At 41.8% G+C, this 25047-nt stretch overlaps 1 protein-coding gene across 1 annotated transcript in view; it reads left to right on the forward strand.

Annotated features, from left to right (window-relative positions):
- The first annotated feature begins 14768 nt into the window (after positions 1 to 14768).
- Positions 14769 to 25047, forward strand: part of LOC120025722 (hamartin-like) — a 28253-nt gene continuing 17974 nt past the window's right edge. Inside the window, exons 1-2 of the mRNA XM_038970307.1 lie at positions 14769 to 14880; positions 24669 to 24915. Of these exons, the coding sequence (XP_038826235.1) occupies positions 24807 to 24915 (109 nt within the window). The 5' untranslated portion in view covers positions 14769 to 14880; positions 24669 to 24806. The remainder of the gene's footprint in view (positions 14881 to 24668; positions 24916 to 25047) is intronic.

Consider the following 25047-nt stretch of genomic DNA (forward strand, 5'->3'; position numbering starts at 1 on the left):
GAGAGATGCATGTGATTGAAAGAACCAGAATTTTCATCAGGATATTTTCTACTGTTTTTATTTGTCGGCTTTAGGCCTATGTATTTTAGTTAGTTGATGATGGAAGTTATGAGCCTACTGCTGCATTGGCCTATAGGCTATCTCTGAGTTCTATGCTCTCATTTCTTTAGCCGCCAATGGATCACAGAGGATTAATGCGTTCATATGGCAGAGTCAAGTGCTCTCACCATAGTTGCATTTTTACTTTCGATTTTACTTCAGATCTGTATGATTAACCACGTGACAATGATTTTGAGAAACAAAAATGTGAGGCCCTATTATTGAAATGAAACTGTTCCACGAAAATGTGCATATAAAAATAATCATACCTGGCATGCATGGTAGAAATGGTAGGATAAATCAAATCCCCAAACTTGAAACTCATGAGCTGCCTATTTTCTTGTACTATTATACCCATTTAAAAAACACGTGCACACATAGGAGGTCGCGTGGAAAAATGGGCCCGCCTATGGAAATCAAAGGCACATCCAACTGAATCGTTCTGACGCCGGGTCTGCATGCCTCCCAAACGGTAGGAAGCACATTCCTCCCAGGAGGTAGTTCGGTTAGTCCCTATTTAGTGATTGAGATTGCACATAACTATGATTGCATTTGGAAATCATGAAATAGGTCAGAAAAACAGTCTAGCAACAAATAAACATCTAAGCACTTTATAAAGGCACAGATCTGATACAAATCATATTCTGATTAATAAAGCCATGATTAGATTGTTATAATGATTATAAACTATTGTCAAATATGATACTGTATACTATTTCAATGGTTATGATTTTAATTGAATAGTTCAATATTCAAATATATTACCAATATAAGTAATTACTGGGTTAGTTTAATCTCATATGTATGACATATTGGAAACTCAAAGAACATTTAGCATACTATTTCAAATATGTACTATTTTGAAAATATCACATAGGTAATAATGGAATTTATCCCATATTGGAGACTTAATTAAAGGACATTTTCAAATACTTAGTCAGCAACTACTCATACAACTACTCAATCAATCAATTAATCACATTTATTTTATAAAGCCCTTTTTACATCAGCAGTTGTCACTAAGTGCTTATAAACATACCCAGCCTAAAACTCCAAAGAGCAAGCAATGCAGATGTACAAGCACAGTGGCTAGGAAAAACTTCCTAGAAAATAAGGAACCTAAGAAGAAACCTAGAGAGGAACCAGGCTCTGAGGGGTGACCAGTCCTCTTCTGACTGTGCCAGGAGGAAATTATAAGAGTACATGGTCATTAAGGCCAGATCGTTCTTCAAGATGTTCAAACATTCATAGATGACCAGCAGGGTAAAATAATAATCACAGTGGTTAAAACTTCTTAGAGCTGCAATCCCGTTAACTTCTTATGGCTGCAGGGGCAGTATTGAGTAGCTTGGATGAAAGGTGCACAGAGGTGCCCAGAGTAAACGGCCTGCTCCTCAGTCATAGTTGCTTATATATGCATATTATTATTAGTATTGGATAGAAAACACTCTAAAGTTTCTAAAACTGTTTGAATTATGTCTGTGAGTATAACAGAATTCATATGGCAGGCAAAAACCTGAGAAAAAATCCAAACAGGAAGTGGAAATTCTGAAGCTGGTGGATTTTCAACCAAGATCCCATTGAAATTACAGCGAGATATGAATGGGTTTGCACTTCCTACGGCTCCCACTAGATGTCAACAGTCTGTAGAAATTTGTCTGATGACTCCACTGTGAAGGGGGGTCGAATGAGAGAAGAATTAGTCACCACTGCCATGAGGTGACCATTCTTTGACCATGTGCGTTCACATGAGAGTGAGTTCCGTTCCATCGCTCATCTGAAGTCAATGTAATTCTCCGGTTGGAACGTTATTCAAGATTTATGTTAACAACATTCTAAAGATTGATTCAATACATCGTTTGACATGTTTCTACTGACTGTTATGGAACTTTTGGACATTTCATCACGTTTTAGTGAACGCGCTTCGTGACTTTGGAATTGTTTACCAAACGCGCTAACCAAAGTAGCTAATTGGACATAAATAACGGACATTATCGAACAAATCAAGCATTTATTGTGGACCTGGGAGTCCTGGGAGTGCATTCTGATGAAGATCATCAAAGGTAAGGGAATATTTATCATGTCATTTCTGGTTTCTGTTGACTAAAACATGGCGGCTAATTTGACTATTGTTCTGAGCGCAGTCTCAGATTATTGCATGGTTTGCTTTTTCCGTAAAGTTTTTTTGAAATCTGAAAGTTGGAAGGTTTGGTTTTGCTCTTGCGATAGACTTAAAGTGGAGCTCGGTTTGAGTAGAGGGTAAGTTGCAGGAGGCAGGTTGGTTTGTTGCTAACAAACCTTGTGATATCATTGAGTAATAACGTAAAACTGTGTCATTACGTAGAATACACAATAACGTTACTCAAATTGATTTGACAGTTGTTCGGGTACAGACTCCCACTCTTTTCTGTACTTCTGGCAGTACAATTTTGATTGAGAGATGTTGATTGATGTTGTAAGTTCTGTTCAAGATCAAACATTCATGACCAACTATATTCCTTGGGTTTAGCTTGTCGAACCCGTACTACTGCTGCTGCAGTCAGCCAACAATGATTTGCAATTCGCTGAAATTGCTGCTGCCTGGGCACGGGCTGAGCGCCTACTGCTGACATCACTCACAATGCACTTTTGCAGCCAGGTAATGATGTTGTGACTGAGAGTGGGACAGAGAAAATTGTTTGTGTCATTCAGAGGGAAAAATGCGTGCATTATAGCTTTGAGTCACTTTTCAAAAGTTGCTAAAAGTTCCAAATACAATTTGAAAAAGTAGCTAAATTTGTCGGGGTAGTCGGAAAAGATGCTAAATCTAGCAACAAAATGGCTAGGTGGGCATCACTGGTTGGTTGTGGCTCACTGGTTGGTTGTGGCTCACTATTTGGCTGTAAGCGATTCAGGTCTGGGAAAAGGAATGCTTCATTGTCCTTCTTTGTAAATGTTTTCCGGGGCTGTTATCTTGAAGGGGGCGAGTGAGACAGAGGCATGTTTCTACCAAAATTGCAAAGGCCTGGATATGTTTGTTTTTAGCCTTTGGGTTTGAGGAGATTTCCATTTTCCTAGAGACACGATATCTTAAAGGTGTACACACATGTGGAATATCAGAAGTTTTATTTTCTGAGTCTTAAGTAAACACGTGAATTCTTTTGATAAGGGAAGGTTCTGGGAATCTGGGATACAACATGTAGAAAATGTTGGAGGGGTTTTCTTTAATTTGTATAATATAAATTGAGTAACACGACTGTAAAAGGGTGGTATGACTCTTACATTTACATTTAAGTCATTTAGCAGACGCTCTTATCCAGAGCGACTTACAAATTGGTGCATACACCTAATGATATCCAGTGGAACAACCACTTTACAATAGTGCATCTAAATCAATAGTGCATCTCTTGACCTCTATCATGGCTTTCCCTTGTGGTCTGATCAGCCTCATGGGAAGGCCATTTGGATAATGAATTTGAGGTCATTTGTGATACTGATTTTAAGGTAAATTGAGTAATTGATAATTATGAATGAGTTTATAGTTCTTTGACATAGTTGTAATTTGAACCAATGAGAAGAAAGAAAAGGCATAGCCTTGGATTAATGGTAGACTTAGGTTAAGTATTTAGAACCTAATCCAGACCAACAGGACAGGGATATATGACATCTGTGGTGATTCAGAATTATAGAGAACATCGAGATAAACTTAATCAACCTATGTAATTACTTTAGAGATGGCCATCATAGACAGGTAATTTTTCCAAAATCTATGAGTTCAGACAGTGAGACACTGACTATTATGAGAAAGAGTGACAGACAGATAGGAGAAAGGGCAGACGGAGGAGCCCTCCCTGCACTGCTGAGACCTTGAAGGTTTGGGAGCAGAGAAGAGAAGGTGGGGAAGGGGGGCCAGGAAATCAGCAAGATAGGAGTGACACAGAATGGGTCACGGTTACTGAGTGGAGGCAAAAGGGGAATGAAAGCTTAGTAGGTTTCTGGAAATAAGGTGTTTAACACGGAAGCATTGCCCAGAAATTATTCGGCACAACAGGCCGAAATAGTAGCATTGACTAGGGCCTGTGAAATAAAAAAGGAGAGAAAGGTTACTGGTTACAAAGCAGCACACATAACTCTTAGAGTAGATAAGACACTTGACAGAGAATTGTTTAGATTTGATACAAGGGCGGAGCCATGTATCACAGGGGGGATGGAATAGGACACTTTGTGGCCTATTGGATAATAATAATAAATAAATATTTAAAAAAATATATATATAGCGTTCCCAACTTACTTGGCGGACACAATTATGGTAACTGAAATATTAGGTCAAGATACTATCCCTAGAGTTGGTTTACTAGGATAATAATGGGTGACATTCTAGCTAATCAGATAGAACAAATAGAATGACAGAGTGAGGTTCTAGCAGAACACATGAGAAGACTGTTTATTAACCAAACCCGTATGTCCAAGATTTTATGCTCTACAGGTGAATTACAGGAAAAGGTGATTCACTCAATCCAGTCCCTGAGGAGAACAGGGGAAGCAGCCCCGTTGGGAGGGGCCATACCAAGTACTCCTGGTGACAGCCTTCACAGTGAGAATAGCTGAAAGAGCTACCTGGGGCATATCACACATTGCAGGAGGGTAAGACACACTGACACTGCCGAACAATCACAGTGTTAGAAGAACCGAAACCAATAAGGTTCGGGGGTCACCTCTCTAACGAAGATTCCCTGACCCCGCCCTGTCCTCCCTGTGTGCGTTCATAGAAGTGAAAGTATGGGCTGGCCTCTAGATGATGATATGCTGTTCCCCGGGAAAGGGTGGGGCTTTACAGGAGTGCTGATTGGTCGGAGGTGTCTTATTATGGGAGCAATATTCCTAAATACACCATGACCCATCCGAGAATGCAGAAGGTGGTAACTTGACCCATAGTTTAGACGATGAGGATTTTGTATTAACCAAGCATAAGAGATCACTTGTTCTGGATAAACAGGAAGTTAGAGTGGAGATTGGGAAGGATGTCTCAGTGGAGTTCTATGTAGACCAAATGGGGTCTCTGACTCCTTGGCAGTCTAGGACTATGAGCCATTATGGAATATATCTGTGCAGGTCCCCGTGTAGTTCATGGACACAGGTCATAGCTCACACACAGAGAGAGAGGGCTATATAAATCCACATACCCAGTATGGACGGAGGTGGAGTATAGTGAAGGTGAGGGTTTTTGACTGCAATCCGGAGCAAGAGAAGTATTGCATAAAGGTAATGAAAGAGGATCTAGGGTTATGGTATGTTGGATTTGACCAGGTTTCGGTTGATACCCTAGTGCCATTCCGGGTAGAGGAGGTTAGGGCAGGTGATAGCTCTATAGTAAGCCAGAATACAAGCAGAGCCCCTGACAAAACAGATACTGACAGCAGAGTAGTCCAGAGCCAAGGACCGGTGAGGATATACCAAACAAGATCTTAAGGAAGTGATTGAGGTGGAAACTGGTTATGGGGATTCTAACCTATGGTTAGAATGGATTCAGTATACAGCCAGATCAGTAGCGAAAGAAGACGGTTATGCCTGCGCCACAGCAAAACCTCAGTTGACAACCATTCCCTTTCCATTTGATGGAATTGATACATCCAGGTGAATGGCATGTATGGTAAAGCTGTTCATGAAGGCAGGGAAGCCAGACAATGACAGTTGCATTGATCTGCATTATCTGTATCCCCATGTGCCCATTACATCCAGACTTCCCCCTTTCACAGTTACAGGAAGACACTATTATTGTATGGCTCACTACATCACACACGGATGGGATGTAGAGGAAGTAAGAACATGCAATAGGACAGAGAATGTTACAACTGACAAGACAATGAGGGACCTGACTGGCAGATGAAAAGGCCTAGAGCGGATGTCTGGTGGGTTGTGGAAAGGTGAGGCGGTGGCCTGACCTTCCTACCAATTGGACCGGTAGTTGTGCACTAGTGCAGTTAGGCATGCCCTTCACCCTTATCAAACACTAGAACCTAGAGCCAGGTAGAAGAGAGAGAGAAGGAGTGATCCGTCCGGATCTTTTGACAATAGAATTTACATAGGATAGTATTGGATATGTTACTGGCTGGAAGGGTGGTGTGTGTGATATTCGGAGTAGAATGTTGTACCTTCATCCCAAATAACACATATCAGACGGATCAGTGACCAAGGCCCTGGCTGGTTTAACTAGCAGAAATCTCTGGGGTAGATACTTCTTGGACGAGTTGGTTTGACAGTGTGTTTGGGAAATGGAAAAATGTCATGATCACTGTATTGTGGGCAACCTTCACCTGTGTGACTGTGTTAGTTTTGTGCGGATGTTGCGTGAGAGGTCTCATTTCCAGGACTCTGGAGAAATCGATGACGCAACAGATGGTGAGATACGGACCGATTCCGAGCTCTGACCAGTGGAATGATGAATAAATGACCCCAGACCTAGTAGATGGACCAGGCTCCTGCACTTATGAGGAGCTTATGTTACATGAGACCATTTTTAATGTTTAGGTTTCTTCTTGTTTTTATGTTTAGACTGTTCTTTGATGAAGATTTTAACGAAAATCCTGATAAGAAGAGTTATGATTCTGATGTAGGCTTAGAACAGTCATTGTAAATACATATATTGGTTTGTGTGTGGTTGATTTTGTGGTTGATTATTGATTTAGATTTTTTGGGTATAATTGATATTCCTAATAAAAAATAGATGTGGGATTGTGTGAATAATATTTAGTCATAGGGTGGATTGTTATGAATTTTATGAATAATGACTAAATAATGTATACATTTAACGTAGAACTATAACTAACAGAATTCTACCCTGTCACTGTATGATTGTATGAAATTTATTAGAATCATAAATCTAAATCTGATGTGTGTAGTTTTAGTCAGAACTAGTACAAGGACTTTTTGTTCCTTTTTAGTATGTAAGCAGGGTGCAAGTGTGAGACAATGTATGAGATAAGAGGAGCTATCGACAGACAAGCCGTACTACTGTGTTCCTTTCAGGACATTATGTCCCCACCCGGGGAGGGGAGAGACCTTGGGCTTGTAGTAGATTGTATAACAGGTGACAGGCAATGTATGAGAAGGAGAGGAAATGTGAACTATATTGTCATTGTTTCTGAGAGGAGGGACATTTATGATGAAATGTGAGGTATATAGATTAATGTACAGGAAATGATAAGCAGAGCTCTCGTAAATAAACCTGCTGACTAAGTAGACTGGCCTCTGTCTGTTTCATTTTAATAAGAACCTTACAAATTCTTAGTAACAGACAGAGTATTTTAATTGAATTGGTTAATGAACATGAGAACAAAATTCTCCTAACAACTTGTGATTTGAAACAATCCACAGCTATTTTTTTTAAATAAGCTAATGAACCTCTGTGTCTAAGTCATGCTCCCTGGTGAAGTATTTTTAAAGATTTTATTTAGACAGGAGTAATTATATAATTTTGGCGGAACAATTTATTTTAGGGCATTCCAGCATCCTAACAGGGCACACTGTGCACCCGGCAACTTTCCTTTCTAATTCGCAAGAGGCTGAAACCAGAGATTTTTGTATATAATGACGAGATGCTCATGTATCCGCCCTAACAATGGGAGTCATTGTCCCAAAGGTGGGAAGGCAGGCGACAAGCTTAAGTCTGCGTATTATTCCTATAAAAATGCATTGGGCTTATATTGGACAAATTTTAGCGAGAGTGAGCTCTCTCGCTTTGCCTCTTCCTCTCCGCTGAAACTATATCACCGGAGAAATCGCCTCTTCCTCTCTGCTGAAACTATATCACCGGAGAAAGCATCCAAGCGAACGAAACAGCGCCCCTCTATATGTAGCCCATGTATCTGATGCTGTCTGGTCAGAAATGGTATGACATGCCAAGATATTTTGGTCCAGACCGTATCAGATACAAGGTCTACACATACTGAGACAGCGGGGCACTGTTTCGCTTGTTCGGATGATTTAACTGAGATTGATGCGTCTTTCTGTCTGCGCACGTCTCGGTCAAATAAGTTATCAATATTTGAATATTTTATTTCGATGGGCAAGGAGGTACGGTAGGGCGGGCCAGGAACCCTAAAGCCCGCCCTTAAATCCGACACTGGAGGCATGTGCTTCCAGGGATGATGCATGATACTACCAAACTGAAATCAAAAGAGTTTGAATAAAGTCAATACAATTTGCCTCACTTTTTGAATGAAGTTACTGGGTATAAACATCACATCATCATCATCACACAATTCACTGCTGTCAATTATAAATTACTCCTGTCAAGCTTATTCCCCGTGATACCATAATGTGCAGTGCATGCGCGCACACTAATTCTACAGTGCGGATGGCTTGATCGATCATTTTCGTTTGCAGGATAGGTTGACCGCTGTTGGCTATTGTTGAGGGTAAAACAGATATTTGCTTGCAAACATTTGAGTCTGCTTTATTGCTCTGTGTATAGACTATTGAATTGGTTACAGAGCAATAGGCCTATAAATCAATCCATAAAAGTGAACTCATAGTTTTAAGAGGCTTGATGACTAGTAGCCTACAATTTTGAGTTAGTTGCAGGGTGGTTTGACTGACACAATGTCTGAAGAATGTTGGGGAAGGAAGCATTGTGAGATTAGGCCTTCATCAAGAGAAATAGGCCCAGCCTACATGACGTCTTAGGTGCCTTGTATTTCTATTGCCATGCTCAGTTAGGACATGTCATGGGAACAACAATTATCCTGGGTGGTTGATTGTAAAGGTGACCAAGTCCCAAGGGGAAGTGTAGGCTATCACAGTATATTACTGCTTAATGCAGGGTTCTACATAATTGAAGCATAGGGTAATTGTGGATGTGTAACCTTATTTTTTAAATAAGATTCCATGCTTAAACCAGATAATTATTGATTGGTTAATAATGGTATGGTCCTATTGATTGAGTGTTCCAGCTATGCTATTAACCCCAGGTCATTCCCTTTCTGATGATACAGGGGTAACGTTGCCATACACAGGGTATGTTTCAGGCATGATTGAAGCCTGTTTGATTTATTGACTGGTCAACTTGTTTTTTAGTTTATCTTGAGTGTACTCTGTGTCCTTTCATAGTCCTGTTTGTTATTTTTGTTTTAAACGTGTGTAGTTTGTCGCCTTTAATTCTTCACTAATAAAAGTGATGGTGCTATCCCATACAAGTCATTAAAATCCAGACGGAAAATATTTACACAAGAAGCAAATCATTAAAAATCATTAAAATCCAGACGGAAAATATTTACACAAGAAGCAACCTAATATCACACAGTCAAACTCTTCAGTCATTTAGTAAGTTCACCATTCTGCGATTCTCACCGTTAAACATCGCACGGTGTTTCAACACAACGGCTCTTTATGTCATCATTTTATCACTGGATCCATCCATTTGTATGCCTCCACTGAAACCTCCACCGCCAACAGTGCCTCTGTCACAGAGTCAATGTTTTTATTGACAATATCTTCATCATCTTGGGATATTTTTTGGTCCCAGAAGAGGGCAGTGCAAGCGTATTGAATGGTTTGACTGGGTTTATCAAGGGGCATTTTGGGGCAGTAGCGCCCCAATGTGCAAGCCAATAATGTACTATTGGGTTTTGGTATCTCCTGTATTATTTTAAGCTTCTTTTTAAATCTACAAATTCATAAACAATATAAACAACATTATGCTGCCATTATTTGTTCACTAATACATGTAGCCCTTGCCTACTGTGCACTTTTCACGACAACATTTAGTTAATCAAATGTAATGTCCATAGAAAGCTACTAATAGGCTAGAAAGAAGGGAGGCATGGTTTTATAGTGAGGCAACATCTGATGGAACAGTTAAACAATGCCTCCCATAAAACCATGTCTCCCCTCTCTCCAGCAAAACCTGGGATCTCCTACATTAGGTTTATGTTCACAAATCTTTCTTTATCTAAACTAATAGCTGTGGTCAAGGAAATCATATTGATAGTTAAACTGCTTTGAGTGGTAAATAAGTTAAGAGATGCTTGGTTTGTATAATGTAATAACACCATCAGCTAACATTTAGAAAATATTTCTGTGTTGCACATTTCAATTTGTGAGCACAAGAATCGGCTATGATTCATTGATTGGATAATATTCCAGAAATGTTTTAAAAATAAGAAAGTTTGACCTGCCTATTATTATGATTATGGTCTTTCCGGGATCCTTGGGATAGCGCCATACCCTAAACCCTAACCTTATCCTAACCATAACCATAACTTTAACCATTTTACATTTCTACTTCAATGGGAATCGGAACTAGGAAACTCGTACATTTCCGACTTGCTAACTGCTTGTTATTATACACGTGCGGCGTTCAATCAGTTAGCAAGTCTGGAATTTCCGAGTTTCGACTAGCTAGAGACCCCGGCATTACTGAGGGGATTCTTTTAATGTAGCCCGGGAGTGTTTTGCAACGGGTGAACATTGATTGTATTTATTTTGTAACCGGGTGTCACGCCCTGGCCATAGAGAGGCTTTTATTCTCTATTTTGATTAGGCCATGGTGTGACTAGGGTGGGAATTCTAGTTTCTTTATTTCTATGTTTCTATGTTCTATGTATGGTTCTCAATCAGGGACAGCTGTCTATCGTTGTCTCTGATTGGGAATCATACTTAGGCAGACTTTTTCCCTTTGGTGTTTGTGGGTAGTTATCTTTGTTAGTGGCACTAATGCCCTGTTAAGCTTCACGGTCGGTTCTTTGTTTTCTTGTTTTGTTGGCGACATTTACTATAATAAAAGAAAATGTACGCTCACCACACTGCACCTTGGTCTCCTTCTGACGACGGCCGTGACAGAACTACCCACCACAAACGGACCAAGCAGCATGGTAAGGAGGAATGGACGTGGGAGGACATTTTGAATGGGAAAGGATCCTGGACGTGGGAGGAGATCCTGGCGGGGAGGGATCGCCTGCCCTGGGAGCAGGTGGAAGCAGCGTGTCACGGCCGTCAAAGAGAGGAGACCAAAGCGCAGCGTGGGATGCGTACATACTAATTTATTTAAAGAACGAACACTAAACAAACTAACAAAATAACAAGCGAACTGTGAAGCTATACAAAAATGAGTGCTGACAGGCAACAACACATAGACAACTACCCACAAATACAGGTGGGAAAAGGCAACCTAAGTATGGTTCTCAATCAGAGACAACGATAGCCAGCTGCCTCTGATTAAGAACCACACCCGGCCAAACACACAGAAATACAAATCATAGAAAAAGGAACATAGAATGCCCACCCAAATCACACCCTGACCAAACCAAAATAGAGACATAAAAAGCTCTCTACGGTCAGGGCGTGACACAGCGAGGAAAGCGGAGGCAGCTAGAAAAAGGGCCCAGGATTACACAGGGTCACGGCTGGCACTAAAGACCGAGAGGCCACTCCCCACTTTTTTTTGGGGGGGGCACATGAATAGATTGGCTGAGTCAGGTTGGAGACCTGAGCCAACTCCTCGTGCTTACCGTAGGGAGCGTGGTACTGGTCAGGCACCGTGTTATGCGGTGGAGCGCACAGTGTCTCCAGTGCGCGTTCACAGCCCGGTGCGCTATATTCCAGCTCCCCGCATCGGCCGGGCCAGAGTGGGCATCCAGCCAGGACGGATGGTGCTGGCTCAGCGCATCTGGCCGCCAGTGCGTCTCTACGGCCCAGGATATCCTGCGTCGGCTCCTCGCACTGTGTCTCGGGTGCGTCTGCACAGCCCAGTGCGTCCTGTGCCAGCGCCTTGCCTTTGCCGGGCGAAGGTAACCATCCAGCCAGAACGGGTTGTGCAGGCTCTACGCTCGAGACCTCCAGTGCGCCTCCACGGCCCAGTGTATCCGGTGCCTGCTCCAAGAACCAGGCCTCCAGTATGTCTCCCCAGCCTGGTGAGTCCTGTGCCTGCTCCCAGAACCAGGCCTCCAGTATGTCTCCCCAGCCTGGTGAGTTCTGTGCCTGCTCCCAGTACCAGGCCTCCTGTATGTCTCCCCAGCCTGGTAAGCCCAGTGGCAGCTCCACGCACCAGGCTGTCCATACGTCTCCTCACTCCAGTGATGATCCATGGCACGAAGCCTCCAGCGATGATCCATGGCACGAAGCCTCCAGTGGTGATCCATGGCACGAAGCCTCCAGCGATGATCCATGGCATGAAGCCTCCAACGATGATCCATGGCACGAAGCCTCCAGCGATGATTCATGGCACGAAGCCTCCAGCGATGATCCATGGCCCGGAGCCTGCAGCAAGGATCCATGGCACGAAGCCTCCAGCAACGGTCCCCTGTCCGGAGCCTCCAGCGACGGTCCCCAGTCCGGAGCCTCCAGCGGCGGTCCCCAGTCCGGAGCCTCCAGCGACGGTCCCCAGTCCGGGGCCTCCAGCGACGGTCCCCAGTCCGGGGCCTGCAACGAGGGTCCCCAGTCCGGGGCCTGCAACGAGGGTCTCCAGTCCGGGGTCTGCAACGAGGGTCCCCAGTCCGGGGCCTGCAGCGAGGGTCCCCAGTCCGGGGTCGGCGACGAGAGTCCCCGCACCAGAGGCGCCACCAAAGTGGGGGGAGCCAGAGGTGGAGCGGGGTCTACGTCCCACACCGGAGCCGCCGCCGTGAATAGATGCCCACTCGGACCCTCCCCCATAGAGTCAGGTTTTGCGGCCGGAGTTTACACCTTTGGGGGGGGGGGGGGGGGGGGGGCCATAGAGAGGCTTTAATTCTCTATTTTGGTTAGGCCAGGGTGTGACTAGGGTGGGCATTCTAGTTTCTTTATTTCTATGTTTTGTATTTCTATGTTTTGGCCGGGTATGGTTCTCAATCAGGGACAGCTGTCTATCGTTGTCTCTGATTGGGAATCATATTTAGGCAGCCTTTTTTCCTTTGGTGTTTGTGGGTAGTTATCTTTGTTAGTGGCACTAATGCCCTGTTAAGCTTCACGGTCGGTTCTTTGTTTTCTTGGCGACATTTACTATAATAAAAGAAAATGTACGCTCACCACGCTGCACCTTGGTCTCCTTCCGACGACGGCCGTGACACCGGGCTGCCTCCCGGGTGTGAACCAGGTGCCCCGTTCAAATCCCATGGCGAAATTGACTCAAACAAAAGTGGCGTAGTTAAGAACATGGAGTACCCTAATTAGTAGGATTCTGTGTTTTCACATGCATGTGATTGCTTTTTATAAAACACGTTATCTGCCTTCCTAACGAAAATTTAGTTGAAAATTCAAACATGGATTTTATGGACAAGAGATGTTTCAGGACGATGCACCATGCTGCCTTTTTGACGGAGATACGCAGATTAGAGATCGGTGCTCCTCCTTCACCGCTTTTGCCCGTTCACGTCACGGGCCATTGAACGGTGCCATGAAGGATTGGGTTTTTCTCCAAACAGATATTGTATATGGAATAATGGGGACATATTGTAAAAAAAATACTTCTTCGTTTTTAGAATATTGGTTCTGAAATGATATCCTATTGGTGAGCCAACTGGTAAATGCAGAGGGTCTTTTACTTCATTATAGGGCATTCTTATCACTTCACAAGATCCTTGCAACACCTAAAGATTTTGCAATTGTTTTAGATGCCATTCCCTCAGGTGCAACCCTGTTGACTCATCAGTAGGAAAGATTTAGTTTTTCTTTAAGTCCATTCAACAACAATAGAGCTATACCAGCCTTGTTTCAACAGGATGTTGTATCTATCAATACATTATGTCATGCCTTATTGGAATGGTTTTATTGATAATATCTGTTGGGGAAAAGTGTGGATGTTGCCACACACATACCTACTTTTTAAACAAATGAAGGAAGTTTCCTTTAAAATTATTCATAAATATTATCCTGCCAACCACTACATGAAGATGTTTAAAAAAAACACAAATTAAAATTGTACCTTTTGTGATGACCACACAGAAACAGTGTTTCATCTTTTTTGGCATTGTATTAATGTAAGGAATCTGTGGCATGACATCAGTACATTTATAATTGAATACATTTATGAAGATTTTACAATATTATGGAAAGATGTAGTGATTGGATTCTTTACTTACGATAGAAATAAGTTGAAACAATCTTATGTAATTAATTTCATTATTCTTTTGGACAAATTTCATATTCACTAATGTACATTTACAAACAATTCACCACATTTTGTTATCTTGCAAAAATACATTTAACTATATTTTAAGACAATGAAATACTCTGCCAACAAAAAAGCTGTTAGAATTATAAATGTGTGTATGTCCCTTAAGGTCCTTGTGTAATGGGATATTGTACCCCCTAGCACAGATGTCCTTTGTATATTCTTTATACATACTTGTGTTCCCCATGTACTTTTTGTATTGATTTGTTGTTAATAAAAAATAAAAGGTTTGGAAACTATTTCAAACTGGGAAGATTTTTAAATGAGACTGTGTTTTAGCATAATCGAATCCGGCCATTCTTAGAAAGTTGCCATTCTATTCAGCGCATGCGCTCATTACCTGACTCATGCCCGTCACGCGAAAACCGCAGTACACATACATTCATCCCTCCACCTATGAGAAAAACAATGGCAAGTTTCTCGTGGAGTGAGGACATGAGGAGTGCGGTGCACTGAAATATGATTGAAGCAGAATGGAAGTATTTAAATGAGCCTAGCTGTAGCATTATTTAGGTAAATAGACTAGTCAGTGTCAGATTCTGAATGGCTCGCTAATAAGGGATTACTTTGCGTGCAAGTCAGCGGAGGTTGATTAAAGAGGGATGGGCTGTGATGTGTTCAAGATGGCGGCGCCCTGTGGAGTGTAGAGACTCTAACAGGTAAACAGGTCCATTTATTGATATATAGAAATATATACTGGTGAATTTCAAACGGGGAAAAAATCGTTAGTGTAAGGTGTGTGCATTATTAGGAATTGCTGATGCTCTTTCATGACTGTCAAATATATATATATTTTTTCTCCTGGTAGTGGTCGGTAATGACTTGTTTTTCTGAATGACAGCTACCGTTAGCTATATAACGGGTATTATATTTCTACAGACACTGACAATAATGGTTTGAGTCATCGCTACTTTCATGAACATGCATCTGTTGAAATCGTTTTCAATTTACCAATAATAATTCCTGTAAAACAATCGGCTAAAACAACAAAAACCCTGCCCATTGTTCCCCTGAGTTGTTTACGACAGTCAGTGGTCATTCCAGATAGCTAGCCTGCTTGCTGGCGACACAGCCAGCTAGCTAGCATTTGACTGTCATAGTGAGCTTAGTTACAGTGAATTATGTAACTAACCATTTTGTATTCAGCTGCAACTTCTTGAAATGTTGCAGCTGCTTTCTGCGTCACCTCCTGAGCACATATTGAGGCGTAACGTAGCTACATCTCACATCAAGCTAGGCTAAAGCTAACACATTCATAGACGCTAGCTTACTACCTTCAGCGCCCATTGAAGATAACTTCTCCGGCCAGAAGATACTTTAAGAGCCCGACGTTCGTTCTGAACGTCAAAACGCATTGAATTCGTACAGTTTTGGAAACATAAGGAACGTATTTTTCATATCAGCAATACTTTTTCTCTCGTAACTGTGCTAATTGGCTATCTGCGTCTTCGAACACCTGTGTTAACGAGGACGGATGCCGACTTGTCCCTGAAAAATACTGTGTTAAAACGGTGTACGGCACAGTAGTTTGCTGAGGGGAGGATTGCTCATATTAGTGGCTGGAATGGAATTGTATCAACCAAATGGAAACCATGTTAATGTATTTGATACCGTTCCATTATTCCAGCCATTACTATGAGCCCGTATTCCCCAATTAAGGTGTCACCAACCTCTGGCTGTACAGTAAGTGTATATTTTGTATTTGTGAAATTATTTTTATGTAATATGGAAGTAGAGTGCTTTGTTTCTAGAACAGTACCGCAATTGACAGTCGATTCACGTTTAGAAGGAGTATTAGCCTGTTTTGGCTGTCAAAGCCAATTCACCTCTAAGCAGAACATGTAAGGTCCTTGGACTATAAAGAGTAATGTTAGGCTCCTTTAGTCCATTATTAGGCTAAAGCTACTGCAATCCTAATTTTACTAAGCATCTTCTGTTACCATACCAAAATTGTGACTTCGATACCAGGTTTAGCACTAGGATACTTAATACCGTCACAATACTCGATACCACTGCAAAAAAAGAAGGCATATTAGCCGAAGTCACACAATATTAGTTAAATATCATTACATTCAAATGTTTTTATGTCAACATTTCAGAGGCATGTATGCATTAATCAATCAATTAAACAACCAATTTGACTTTGTTTTTAGTAATCTGACTACTGAACACCCAATGGTAATAATTTATTTGAATGGTAAATCTTTGTCAAACTGGATTAATCAAGATGTAGCCTAGGCCTATTCACAGTACAGGTGAATGCATATTTAATAGTAGTGTGTGCATGTATTGAGTTATTGAGCTTGTTTTGGCTTATTTCATGGGGATACAGATGACAATCTGTTTCCCTTCCTTTTGGGTCTTTTATTGTACTGATCAACAACATTTGCATAGATTTTACAAAAGTGTATGCTGTCTCTTTAACCAGTAATGACGTCATTCACGAGGTAAGAGGGGGTGGCCCATCTGAGACTTCTTCTCACACACACACACACACAGTCTTGTACAGCTAAACTTGTGGGGACACACAATTCCATCCCATTTAAAATCTTATTTTCCCTAACCATAAACCTAAGCTGTACTCTTACCCTAGCTCCTAACCCTAAAACTAACCCTAGCTCCTAACCCCAAAACCCAACCCTAGCTCCTAACCCTAATTCTAACCTTAACCCTTTAGAAATAGCATTTGACCTTGTGGGGACAAACAAAATGTCCCCAGTTGATCAAATTTTAGTTTGTTTACTATTCTTGAGGACTTCTGGTCCCCACAAGAATAGTTAAACACGTCCACACACACAGGAATCATATTGCATACGCAAAATTAGCTGATTTTAAAGCTGATGCCACCAAAACCATATTAATTTGCAGTTGCTCTCTCACGTCTCTTCCAAAGATGATCTATTGTCTCAGCGAACTGACAGAGGATCTCAATTGCATTCAACTCCTCTTCTCGCCTCCTTAAAACCCATTGGAGGAGGTCAGAGGAGAGGGACCTCTGTCCTCCTCAAAACCCATTGTTTGAGAAAGTCAGAGGAGAGGAGTTGAATGCAATTGAGATCCTCTGTCAGTTCGCTGAAACAATAGATCATCTTTGGAAGAGACGTGAGAGCAACTGCAAATGAATATGGTTTTAGTGGCATCAGCTTTAAAATCAGCTAATTTTGCGTTATGGTATCACAAAGTACTAGGATAGTGAATATATGTTTTAGCTACAGCTGTGAGCTAGCAAGGAAAGTTACCAGTAGCTTCCAGCTTTGTAGGCTGGATTCTTGCATTGTAAAGTGACAAATTCTAGTACCAAACTGTTTTTTATGTTCTAGTATTGAAAAAGTACCGAAATGTCAGTATACTGTGCAACACTACTAGCTACAGTAGATGACCATACTATAGCTAATTAATTTATTGCATTCAACTGTAAATAAAAAGGCTTAGCTAGCTACCATAACATAATCATTATTTATTTTCTTTCTGTATTTGGGATTGACAGTGCCTTCAGAAAGTATTCATAACCCTTGACTTATTCCACATTTTGTTGTTACAGCCTCAATTCAAAATGGATAAATACATTTTTTTTCACCCATCTACTCACAAAATACCCCATAATGACAAAATGAAAACATTTTTATAGAAATTCTAGTGAATTTATTGAAATTAATACAGATCTAATTTACATAAGCATTAACACCCCTGAGTCAATACTTTGTAGAAGCACCTTTGGTGCCTGGATTGTGCAACATTTTCCCATTATTCTTGAGAAAATTCTTCTAATTCTGTCAAATTGATTGTTGATCATTGCTAGACAACCATTTTCAGGTCTTGCCATTGATTTTCAAGTAGATTTAAGTCAAAACGGTAACTCGACCACTCAGGAACATTCACTGCCTTTTTGGTAAGCAACTCCAGTATAGATTTGGCCTTGTGTTTTAAGTTATTGTTCTGCTGAAAGGGGAATTAATCTCCCAGTGTCTGGTGCAAAGCAGGCTGAAACATTGTTTTTGCTTGTGCTTAGCGCCATTACGTATATATATTTTTTACCCTGAAAAACTCCCCTGTCCTTAATGATTACAAGCATACCCATAACATGATGTAGCCACTGCTGTGCTTGAAAATATGGAGAGTGGTACGGTAATGCGTGTCATTGGAATTGCCCCAAACATAATACTTTGTATTAAGGACAAAAAGGGAATTGCTTTGCCAGATATTTTTGCAGTATTACTTTAGTGCCTTGTTGCAAACAGGATGCATGTTTTGGAATATTTTTATTCTATGTAGGCTTCTTTCTTTTCACTATGTCAATTAGGTTTATATTGTGGAGTAACTACAATGTTGTTGATTCATCCTCAGTTTTCTCCAATCAAATCTGTTATTTGTCACATGCGCCAAATACAAACAGGTGAGGTAGACCTTACAGTGAAATGCTTACAAGCCCTTAACCTGTTTGGGGTGCAGCCCGACACCGGTACACTTATGACAACATCCAGCTCAAGTGCAGGGCGCGAAATTCAAAAGATATTTTTTTTAAATATTTAACTTTCACACATTAACAAGTCCAATACAGCATATGAAAGGTACACATCTTGTGAATCAAGCCAACATGTCCGATTTTTAAAATGTTTTACAGGGAAGACAAAATATGTAAATCTATTAGCTAACCACGTTAGCAAAAGACACCACTTTTCTTACTCCATCAGTTCTTTACTCCATCAGTAGCTATCACAAATTCGACCAAATAAAGATATAAATAGCCACTAACCAAGAAACAACTTCATCAGATGACAGTCTGATAACATATTTATTGTATAGCATATGTTTTGTTTGAAAAATGTTCATATTTCTGGTATAAATTTCAGGTATAAATCATAGTTCAGCTACAATCAGAAATTGCACCGAAAGCAGCCATAATATTTACAGACACCAACGTCAAATACCTATTTACTCATCATAAAACATTTCTGAAAAATACATAGTGTACAGCAATTGAAAGACAGGCATCTTGTGATTCCAGACAATATTTCCGATTTATTAAATGTTTTACAGCGAAAACAAAATGTAGCGTTATATTAGCATAGCCACAATTGCCAGAAACACTTGGGCGCCGACGACCAGTTCACATGCACGACAGATATTAGAAATAGCATCATAAAATGTTTCTTACTTTTGGTGATCTTCCGTCAGAATGTTGGACAAGGTGTCCTTTGTCCAGAACAGTCGTTGTTTGGATCTGGAACGGCAAATTTCCCTCTTAATTTAGCATGGGCACTTGCCAAGTGCTACGGATCTCTCCAACGTCAACAAAGTCAGAGAACGGAACACGGCAAAACTCCCGAAAAAATTTAAATAATCTGATTAAACTATATTGAAAAAACATACTTTACGATGATATGGTCACATGTATCAAATAAAATCTAAGACGGAGATGTTAGTGGTCCATAACGAGAGCAAAACAGAAGGCAAATCCATGTCCTCTTTCGCGCGCTCCAGAAACAGGAAGTGGACGGTCACGTCAAACAAAGAGCTTTAATTCCACCTCAGACCAAGATAAACACGAAATTTTTTCTCTCACCGCCTCTTGACAACCAGGGGAAGGTGTATGAAGTGTATGTAGACTCTTACGTATCATGCCCATGTATAGGCAGGAAGTTGAACAGAGCATCGATTTCTGACATTCCACTTCCTGGTCAGGAAGTGTGCTGCAGAATGACTTCTGTTTCACTCAGAGAAATAATTCAAACGGTTTTAGAAACTAGAGTGTTTTCTATCCAATAGTAATAATAATATGCATATTGTACGAGCAAGAATTGAGTACGAGGCCGTTTGAAATGGGCACGATTTAACTGGCTACTCAATACTGCCCCTTGCAGCCATAACAGGTTAACCAACAAGGCAGTTTTACAAAGAAATAACTGTTAAGTAAAACAATAACAGTAGCAAATAATTAAAGAGCAGCAGTAAAACAACAATAGCGAGGCTATATACAGGGGGTACCGGTACGGTGTCAATGTGCGGGGGCACTGGTTAGTCGAGGGGGGATGGGGCAATGCAAATAGTCTGGGTAGCCATTTGATTAGATTAGATGCCCCTTGGACCTATACTTGGTGCTCCGGTACCGTTTGCCATGCGGTAGATGGAGAGAACAGTCTATGACTAGGGTGGCTGGAGTCTTTTTGACATTTTTTCTGGCCTTCCTCTGAAACTGCCTGGTTTTGAGGTGCTGGATGGCAGGAAGCTTGGCCCCAGTGATGTACTGGGCCGTACGCACTACCCTCTGTAGTGCCTTGCGGTCGGAGGCCGAGCAGTTGCCATACCAGGCAGTGATGCAACCAGTCAGGATGCTCTTGATGGTGCAACTGTAGAACCTTTTGAGGATCTGAGGACACATGCCAAATCTTTTCAGTCTCCTGAGGGGGAATAGGTTTTGTCGTGCCCTCTTCACGACTGTCTTGGTGTGCTTGGACCATGTTAGTTTGTTGGTGATGTGGACACCAAGGAACTTGAAGCTCTCAACCTGCTCCACTACAGCCCCGTCGATGAGAATGGGGCGTGCTCGGCCCTCCTTTTCCTGTAGTCCACAATCATCTCCTTTGTCTTGATCACGTTGATGGAGGGGTTGTTGTCCTGGCACCACACGGCCAAGTCTCTGTTGGTGATCAGTGTTGTCATCGGCAAATTGAATGATGGTGTTGGAGTCGTGCCTGGCTATTCAGTCATGAGTGTACAGGGAGTACAGGAGGGGACTGAGCCAGCACCCCTGCGGGGCCCCCGTTTGAGGATCAGCGTGACGGATGTTGTTACTATCACAGCCATTATTAAACTCTGTAACTGTTTTAAAGTCACAATTGACGTCATTGAGAAATCCTTAAGCTGTTTACTTCCTCTCTAGCAACTGAGTTATGAAGGACGCCTGTATCGTTGTAGTGACTAAGTGTATTTGTACACCATCCAAAGTGTAATTAGGGATATACCTCAAAGGGATACTCAATTTCTGTTTTTATTTTACCCATCTACCAATAGGTGCCCTTCTTTGTGAGGCATTAGAAAACCTCTCTGGTCTTTGTGGTTGAATCTGCTTGAAATTCACTGCCTGACCTGAGGGACCTTTAAATACTTTTTTGCCCCATTGTATAATTGTAGTCAGCCACCAATTGTGCAAGGTCTCCCACTTAAAAAGATGAGAGAGGCCTGTAATTTTCATCATAGGTACACTTCAACTATGACAGACAAAATGAGGGGAAAAAATCCAGAAAATCACATTGTAGGATTTTTAATACATTTATTTGCAAATTATGGTGGAAAATAAGTATTTGGTCACCTACAAACAAGCAAGATTTCTGGCTCTCACAGACCTGTAACTTCTTCTTTAAGAGGCTCCTCTGTCCTCCACTCGTTACCTGTATTAATGGCACCTGTTTGAACTTGTTATCAGTATAAAAGACACCTGTCCACAACCTCAAACAGTCACACTCCAAACTCCACTATGGCCAAGACCAAAGAGCTGTCAAAGGACACCAGAAACAAAATTGTAGACCTGCACCAGGCTGGGAAGACTGAATCTGCAATAGGTAAGCAGCTTGGTTTGAAGAAATTAGGAAATGGAAGACATACAAGACCACTGATAATCTCCCTCGATCTGGGGCTCCACGCAAGATCTCACCCCGTGGGGTCAAAATGATCACAAGAACGGTGAGCAAAAATCCCAGAACCACACGGGGGGACCTAGTGAATGACCTGCAGAGAGCTGGGACCAAAGTAACAAAGCCTACCATCAGTAACACACTACGCCGCCAGGGACTCAAATCCTGCAGTGCCAGTAGCTATTTTGTATTGTCAATTATTTATTTTTTTACTCTATTTAAACGGCACTTTAAATTTATACATGATACTGCAACAAAATTTCCCCACTGTGATAGTGAAGTACTCAGTGCTACAGAGTTCAGACGCTAGCTCGGTAGCTAGCTCAAGCTGGCTAATGTTAGCCACTAGCCGTGCTAGCATGTAATTGCATTTCAGACCAAGTGTTTGTGGTGAGTTACAATCCACCAATCACGAGGAAGTGTGACGTAAACAAGGAGCAGATGGGGCACGTGCGGCCATGCAGCATGCTCTTCACGGACCTTATGGTTGTGTTATCTAGTGGGGACCCGTTAGAACGGCAGGCTATGATGGCTTTTTGCCGTGGGCTCACAACGGAGAAAATCATACCTGCTTGCTATAATTGTGTAGTACCTGTTCTGTTCTCCTTTTTGTTTTGACTTTTTCCACCTTGGTTTAGCACGGACATCTGGAATCTATCTATTTTGGTTTTCCCATACTCCTTCAGCCCGGTGTGGCGCCCACCTCCCTGCAGTGGTAGCTAACTCAACCTGTGCTCCTTTAAACGTTTTGCCATGGGATAGGCCCCAGCCATCAATCTGTAAGTCTCTGTTCTCTCTTTGCTTTTAATCTGCGGTTATGTTTTGGTTGTGTTCTAGCTGGTCTCCAGTAGTTGGGCTCTAGATTGCTGACCATAACTGTGGTGGTTGGCTAGGCTAAGATGCTGGCTAAGATAACTGCATATTGCTAACACTCTTTGATAACTGGTAAGATGGAGTTATGCATTTCCAAAACGTTGTTTTACTTTAATGTAGCTGTAAGCTAGGGGTTGATAGCGACTGTCTGACTCATGCACTGCTAACATATCGCTAGTAGGCTAGTTGGTTAGTGACTTTGCAAGTTGTAACAATAAATTAATTTATTGAAACCAGTAGTCATGAGTGAAGTTACATATTTGAAGTTATTTCTATTTGAGTTTATATTATAGGGAATAGGCTTTTGACATTTTCCGACACATGACTTAGGCGTTCTTCGGAATAAAGATCAGTTTTATGTAGTAACTTGAAAAATAGAAAAGTGAGATGTAACTTTGCATTGGGACTTTTGATGTGTATGCTAATTCCAATCCACATGTTACATGTGGTTATGTTTGTGCTACCTACCCTAACAGCTTGTACACAGCCAAATGTAATTTCCGGTGTTTATATGGAAGTTCATGGGGCTGCATCAAGGCTCTTCCTGAGTGTCCCGCAGCTGCTGCTGCTCATGTCACTGGAGTGGGAATACGAGTTAATAGTAATGCTTGCCGTTTTGTCCAAAATATTGAGACCAGGGGTGTGACCCGATTTGAGAATAAAGCTTCAATGAACATAGTATGCACTACTGATTTCTAGTTTATTTCTGCTCCTGTTAGTTGTGTTGTGGCTTGCCTTCATTAGACTGTGTAGGCTAGGCTAGATGTTGAGGGGAGAGCGGTGTTAAGACCTCTATGGCTGATTCATTACTCCTTATAAAGCATAAGCAGGGCTGTTGGACACCCTGGTGATAATGACCTGTCTATTACGATTATTTATGGCCTCTTTTCCTTTGAAAGGTTGAGTCACTGGGAGGAGAAGTTCTGTGAAAACACTCACAGAATGTTATGACAAACCGCTGTGGTAGATGGTGGGTGCAGATATCATAGAGATTATTAATATTATGGTTTTGTCTGTTTCAGTGGGCCAAATGTGGTCAGAGCAAATTTCTTCGAATTTGTCACTGTTTCACTGCTTTAGAACTAGTGTGGTAGATTTCACATGGCGTTATCAAAACTTCCATTGGTACCTACCGGTTTCCTTATTTATACAATGCAGTTCCTAAGTGCAAAGGGTAACAAGCCTAATAATACCAATATGTATGTAGCTAGTCTAAATGCCATTTAGAACATTGCTCATGTCCTACATTTTGTCAGTACACTGTATGACTTTTTAGATTAGGATATGTGAGGGTCATAATCATGTGGTATTGGGCTGCAATTGATGCTTTTCTAGAATGTTTTATCTAATAGCCTAGATACACTACATGGCCAAGAGGATGTGGACACCCCTTCAAATGAGTGGATTTGGCTATTTCAGCCATACCTGTTGCTGACAGGTGTATAACATTGAGCACACAGCCATGCAATCTCCATTGTTAGGCCATTGTACTGCCAATGTCTAACTGAAGAGCTCAGTTGTGCACAAAGCGAGGTTCATACAAATGGTTTGTCGAGATCGGTGTGAAAGAAATTACTTGCCTGCACAGAGCCTTGACCTTAACCCCATCAAACACCTTTGGGATGAATTGGAACGTCAACTGCGAGCCAGGCCTAATCTCTCAACATCAGTGCCCGATCTCGCTAATGTGCTTGTGGCTGAATAGAAGCAAGTCCCCGCAGCAATGTTCCCACATCTATTGGAAAGCCTTCCCAGAAGAGTGGAGGCTGTTTTAGCAGCAAAGGGGGGACCAACTCCATATTAATGCCCATGATTTTGGAATGAGATGTTCGACTAGCAGCTGTCCACATGCACTACATGACCAAAAGTATCACTGAAGTTCTCTGACTTGTGCTGAGTCAGGTTTGACCCTTTACTGTCCTGTTGCTTGCCCTGTCCTGTAGTGGTGCCTGGGGACTGTATTGGCCGGAGGCCCAGTGAGCCCTCCAGGCAGGACGCTGTGAGAGAGACGACTGGGACACCCCCTGCCCTCCAGGCCTTGACGGAGACTGTCTGCCACCACCTCACCCTCCGCTGTCAACATGGCCAGAGAGCAGCCCAACGTTGGGGACCTCCTCCCTCTCCTGGAGTCCTCTGACATCCGCCAACTGGAGGAGATCAAAGGCCTTATCAATGAGCACCTCAGCACTGGTGAGAACTCTGCTTTTTAATACGGTGTTTTTGGACTTGGTCAGTCATCCTTTTTTCCTGTACTCTGTAATAGAGGGCTATGGCAAATGCTTTTTTGCAGCCATATTGTGGGCCTTAATGTGGATGTTGGTA

Source organism: Salvelinus namaycush, chromosome 31 (genome assembly GCF_016432855.1).
Source record: "Salvelinus namaycush isolate Seneca chromosome 31, SaNama_1.0, whole genome shotgun sequence".
NCBI classification, from domain to species: Eukaryota; Metazoa; Chordata; class Actinopteri; order Salmoniformes; family Salmonidae; genus Salvelinus; species Salvelinus namaycush.